The 6,574-nt window shown below is 41.3% G+C and overlaps 1 protein-coding gene across 1 annotated transcript; it reads left to right on the top strand.

The window, feature by feature from the left end:
• The first annotated feature begins 1,183 nt into the window (after positions 1-1,183).
• On the top strand, positions 1,184-6,574 carry LOC124120481. The gene is made up of 4 exons (XM_046483317.2): positions 1,184-1,292; positions 2,566-2,698; positions 3,283-3,391; positions 4,515-6,574. Exons 1-4 carry the CDS (start codon positions 1,274-1,276, stop codon positions 4,608-4,610), a joined length of 357 nt encoding a protein of 118 aa, XP_046339273.2. The 5' UTR covers positions 1,184-1,273; the 3' UTR covers positions 4,611-6,574.

Below are 6,574 nucleotides of genomic sequence, written 5' to 3'. Positions count from 1 at the left end.
GCTGATGTGACTGAGGTGTCATTCTTCCCAAAATCATCTGCATCATTCTGAACTGGTGATTCCGTTCTTCACGTTTTTGGCGTTCCTCAGATTCGACCCTCTGTTGCTCTAGATCAATTCGCTTTAACTCTGCATCAACCTTTTTAGTGTGTCCATATAAGTGTGCAAGATCTTGTGGTAGCGGGTTCCAAGACCAGATTCGCCCTGATTAGGATTACGTGTTGGCACATATTCGTGCTACTGGACAATATCTATTGAATACTTAGAGTTCCATCCAGCTTTTCTCATCAACACGGCGTTAAAACCAATCTTACTTACTTACACAGTTCATTTGTCAAGACGTGTTAGCAGTACCAGGCAGAGTGTATTGACAATATGGTGTAGATACTTCACATATTAAGAGATTTGAGACAATCGGGGTAAGGTATTGTACGAATTACTGTCATTTTCATGTTATGTAAACAACAAAACGTACAACTTCTGATGTATTGCATATAGCAACGTTTCGATGTACAGTCGGTGTGGCTCCAAATGTTTTGTTTGTTTGTTATTTAACGCCGTACTCAGCAATATTCCAGCTATATAACGGCGGTCTGTAAATAATCAAGTCTGGACCAGACAATCCAGTGATTGACATCATGAGCATCGATCCACATAAATGGGATATGATGACATGCATCAACCAAGTCAATGAGCCATTCATCGTTTATATGCAATAATCCAGAAGTTGTTATCCATAAAGTTGTACGTTTAGTTATCTATTCTCCAACTTCTAGAATGCCAATCAAACCGTTAATGCAAACATATTTATAGTTTATTTTTAATCGATGAACTGGAGTAGACATTTCACTCATCTGTCATCTAATTTCTATTTTCTTCATAGTGCTACTTCTCTGTCTTTTCTTTCAATTCTTTTTTTAAAAACTTTCTGTCCAAATGACTAGGAGCTATTAAATTTGACGAGCCACAGACCATAAAATAGCTCAATTTATGGTCTCATGATGAGCAGGGACAGTGTCAGAATATTTTATATTTAATTTCATGAACAAAAGCGTGCTGGGAATACAGAAGGTTTCTTAACTTCGTTTTTACATTCTCATAGTTAATGAATATAAACATTTACGCTCAAATAAAGTTGTTATTGCACTTTGAAACAGCCCACGCCGCCATGTTGTTTGTGAGAAAGCCGGGTATTTCCGTAGATACGGAAATTAACGTTTGTAGCTGATTGGCTAGGCCATGAGAGCGGGCGTGGCCACACACGGAAGCGACCATGGAGGAGCCTGACTGCGGTAAGTTTGGGACATTTACCTGACGACATTTGTACCTTTAAACGCGATCCGAAGAAACAAACGGTACAAGAGAGAGCTAATGTATGCGAGTTGGAAATGGTGATGAAAATGTTATGTTGGAAACATACGCCTGGGGTGGAAGGCTGGCGAAGCGCGTCAGTGTGCAGTACTTCCCAGAAACTCCGAGTCCGACGTCTCTCTCCGACTTCAGCGCACAAACGGGGACATTCTAGTTGATAAACTTTCGCTTTCGTTTTATCATCTAAAATATAAATGGCAAATTATGCCTTGTCATATGGTTAAAATATTGAAATCAAAATTCCTATTCATAGAATGATAAACACCAGTCTAATTTCTTTGTCTGTTTAAACAAATGAACCGATGAAAATGGTGTGCATCTTTCTACGTTTTTGATTATTTCAGTAGCTTTGAAGTGATGATAGAATTTTCCCTGTTAAAATGGGGACATACTTATTTTCACTATTATGCAACTTTTACCAGCCTGAATAGTGATAACACAATAGGAGCGCCTCTAAACAGCCTCAAAAGTGAAATTCTACCCTCCCCCCCCCCCCCCCTTCTTTGTTAATGCTGACAGCCTGAAATGTTTATGTACGACAGATATATTTTTCCAGAATATGCTTCCCCATAATTAAGGGTGCATATCACACACGAGTGCGTATTATACATAAATAAGTCTTGTGTACATTGATCAGTCGGAAGGGTTGCCAATTGGGATTGTTCACTAGCCAATATATTAGCAAATATCACCGTGGGCGCTTATTAGAGCGGGGCGCTTATTACGTCGAATACGGTAATAATAACACTCCATGGTTAAGCTACAAGTCTAAGGTTTGCATTTTTTTCTGACTATGCACACATTCCTTCTGACGTGTATATGATTAAGTAAAGTTACAGCTTCGGTCACTTCAGCAGGTTCAGTGTATGTGTGATGAGATTATTTTATACATGTTTCAAATCGTTATTGCCAGGGTTCTGGTGGGTAGGGTCAGGTATTAGGGGTCCGGGTACCCGGGTTGTACATTTGGACTCGTCCCGGCCCCAGCATTGCTAGTGTTGTACTTTCACAACTGTGGCTTTGCACTCCTAGATCACGATCACTGACGGAATCACTACCAGTAAATAACTGATATCATATTCCACGCAAGTCTTGTACATACTGCCCACAAGTAAGATCTTGGAAGATAAGTCTTCTTCATACCGAGTAAGATCTAAGTAAGATCTTGATAGCCAAATCATGTTTTTTTTCCAGATTTCGACGAGACGACCAAGGCGGGATTCGTCCGTGTTCGGATGAGGATCCAGGGGATCAAGCCAGGAAGGGGATCCCAGGCTGAGAAGGGGAATGCAGAACTTGTGGGACCTTTGTATGGCAACGATAACCTGTACGAAAAACTCATTCATCATGTTCATGGTTCATTTACCCTTTTATATTAAAATCAATATATGTTTGGGCATTTATCATGTGAAGATGTTTTTATGCATAATAAGAAGACAAGCTGCTCGTTCAAGGTGACTTAATGGATTGGTAGGTCAGCTTGGTTAATTGCATGTCATTACACCCAAGTGGCAAAGGACATTGCTCATAATATCAATCATTGGTTTGTCTAGTCAAGACTGGACTGTTTACTGGCTGCCGCCATATATTTGACAACAAGGATGCAATAATAACAAGGTCACAATATGATACATATCTAGATACACAGATCATCCTACACCAGAATAATGACACAAAGACCCTGGACTGAGGGACACGGGCAGCTTTTGAATCTGACATTTAGCCGGAGAGAGTTTTTCTTTTGTTACATTAAAAACACATATTTTGTATCGTCATATATATTGACATGCAGGACCGAACATGTTTTTTATCGAAGGCGGCTCATTGGCATTTCAGTGTATGATTTCTTCCTCGTGTGCATGGTGTGTATTCTCTCCTCGCTCGACATGAACGTCTTCCTTTACCTGTCAGGTCCATAACCTTGAAGATCCTGGACAAGGGCGGCCTCGACGACTCCAACTACCAGTATCATGTCAGCCAGCTCCCGGGGGCCATCGTGCCGGAAAAGACAAAGTTGAAGGTAAGCAATCGTCATTGTTGTGACAGTGTGGTATCAGTCTATTGTGACAGTGTGGTATCTGTCCATGTGGGATCAGTCTATTGTGACAGTGTGGTATCTGTCTATTGTGACAGTGTGGTATCTGTCTATTGTGACAGTGTGGTATCTGTCCATGTGGGATCAGTCTATTGTGACAGTGTGGTATCTGTCTATTGTGACAGTGTGGTATCTGTCCATGTGGGATCAGTCTATTGTGACAGTGTGGTATCTGTCTATTGTGACAGTGTGGTATCTGTCTATTGTGACAGTGTGGTATCTGTCCATGTGGGATCAGTCTATTGTGACAGTGTGGTATCTGTCTATTGTGACAGTGTGGTATCTGTCCATGTGGGATCAGTCTATTGTGACAGTGTGGTATCAGTCTATTGTGACAGTGTGGTATCTGTCTATGTGGTATCAGTCTATTGTGACAGTGTGGTATCAGTCTATTGTGACAGTGTGGTATCTGTCCATGTGGTATCAGTCCTTTGTGACAGTGTGGTATCAGTCCATTGTGACCGCACGGTATCAGTCTATTGTGACAGTGTGGTATCTGTCTATTGTGACAGTGTGGTATCAGTCCATTGTGACAGTGTGGTATCAGTCTATTGTGACAGTGTGGTATCAGTCCATTGTGACAGTGTGGTATCAGTCTATTGTGACAGTGTGGTATCAGTCTATTGTGACAGTGTGGTATCAGTCTATTGTGACAGTGTGGTATCAGTCCTTTGTGACAGTGTGGTATCAGTCCATTGTGACAGTGTGGTATCAGTCCTTTGTGACAGTATGGTATCAGTCTATTGTGACAGTGTGGTATCAGTCCATTGTGACAGCACGGTATCAGTCTGTTGTGACAGTGTGGTATCAGTCTATTGTGACAGTGTGGTATCAGTCTCTTGTGACAGTGTGGTATCTGTCCATTGTGACAGTGTGGTATCTGTCCATTGTGACAGTGTGGTATCAGTCGATTGTGACAGCGCGGTATCAGTCTATTGTGACAGTGTGGTATGGCATATGTATATTATGATATCTTACCACCCTGTTATGATATTGAATCACCCTGTATATCATGATATCATTACCTTGTCTCTTCCAACTGTTACAGATAGAGAAGGGCTGGGTCTTCATGTTTCTGAAGAAGAAGAACAAGGACAAGTCTTGGGAGTCAAACTTCAGAAACGGCACCCTGGAGACAGAATAAAGCTCAGCGTCGGGGACGCCACTGGTCAGCGCCGGCACTTTTGTATGCACTGACCAGTGGTCTGTAGGTCCCCACATAAGAACATTTTATATATCTTCTTAACAGTCCACACATATTTGATTGCAATACCATTGTTTTAGGGTAAGCAGTAATATGTCATTGGGTAGATATTGATTCTGCGGACAATCAGTGTACAATCTTCTTTTTTTGATATGCTAGAATCTCACATGCTTTTTATGTATTTGTAGGGTAAGAGATGGATTTATTATATTTGATTCTAACATGAAACAATAAGACCAAATAATATATTAATGCTTGTTACACGAGGCAAATTCCAGCACTGTTGTCCTAACCAGTCACTTACCTCAGCGTGAGCCCAGACTTGGTCGCAGTGATAAACTACAGACACAGCCTGGGAAGGAGAAGGGCTGCTACGGAGGGCAGTTTTAGCATGAACATGATGAAGGTGAAGTTTGATAGAAGGTTCAAGTTGAATTTTCAAGGCCCAAGAACAAAACGGCTTTCAAGTTTGAACTTTACAAGCCCCCAAAACACCACAAAGAAAATGTCCTTTTTTCGGGGTTTTGCTGGGACACAGCTGTGTAAGTCGCCGCAATTCGCTGTGCAGAGTTGTGTCCCTTGGGCACACCAGAAACCTATGATAGTGGGTTCGATTCCTGGTTCGCCCCGATTATGTTTCTCGGTTTGTCTGCACCATACCTGTGCTCGTGGGTTACACCGAAATGGTATCGTCTGAGACCTGCTTCACTTGGGGCTTCTCTCCCACATTAAGCTGACACGCCGTGATATGACTGGAATAATGTTAAAAGCGGAGTTAAACCCAACTCAGTCACTCGTATTTTAGCTTGTTTAGTGCATCCTGGTACGATGCAGTGATCTGTGCACACTCTGACACAGGATCACATTGACAACAAGCAGTGTTTGTGCTGGCATTTGTTGTTGATGGGCACAATGTAATGCTTATAGTGGGTTAAAGCCAGACTCACTCCCATCCCCTTCCTGAATTGGCTTCTTTCCTGTGTTTGGGTGTCCAGTACCATATGGTACATATGTTGGTACACACTGGCGGACGGTCATACTGCTTTGTGTCCTGTACAACATGAGGTGTCATAGTCCGTCGGTTGCCTGGGGTGCCTCATTCTTGCTGTGCAGAGTTGTGTCCCTTTAGGATCTGCTTGTCCTGAACCTAAACATTGATCTGTCAGCTCCGTTCCTATGACAAAGACATAGGCTGGTTCGGTGTGGAATCAATAGCAGGTCCTGCTACTAAGTAATATCATTGTGTAACATCGTGGATCATTGTGTGGTGAATCGTGCATGTTACGTTTATTGGGCTGGAACTCAGTATTTTATATCTGTTTATTTGAACAGTACCTACCTATGCCATAGATCTGGTTTACTTTATACAAACATGTTACTGATTCATATTAATTGATAACCTCTTGATCGTTTGAGTATTTCGTGTTTTTACATCTTGTCATCTGACCATGCCATGCGTTTTTACTGAAGTATTCAAAATGGTTTATTTTTTTAAAGCTTAACAGTGGCCATATCAGTTTATGGTCTTTGAGTTTAATAATATTGAACATCTTTGGCCATTTATGTTGTCAAGCTTCATGGGAAACATTCGATTGACGTAATAATTATGTCATTTAAGTTTTTCCCCAAAATTGTAAAATGGGTGTTAGAGATTGTGGAAACTGCATACATCACAGTGCTTGCTTACTTTGTACCTAGAGTATATCTACCGCAATATGATAAATTAACAGGAGTTATTGTTGAACTGAACATGCTGAATCCAGCTTTGGTGTGTTTGTTGTCGGTGACACCAACCTGATTGTCCCACTGCTGAAGTAACTCCTGAGAACCATGTTGAGTGATCTGTTTCACTGTATGTTACTGATTAGTCTTCTGTGTATTTGTCAATAAATGTAATTACTGCA

This window comes from Haliotis rufescens, unplaced genomic scaffold (genome assembly GCF_023055435.1).
Source record: "Haliotis rufescens isolate VD_foot unplaced genomic scaffold, xgHalRufe1.0.p SCAF_2, whole genome shotgun sequence".
In the NCBI taxonomy this organism is placed as follows: Eukaryota; Metazoa; Mollusca; class Gastropoda; order Lepetellida; family Haliotidae; genus Haliotis; species Haliotis rufescens.
Note: the sequence above shows the minus strand (reverse complement) of the source record. Positions and strands in the feature narration are given on the sequence as shown.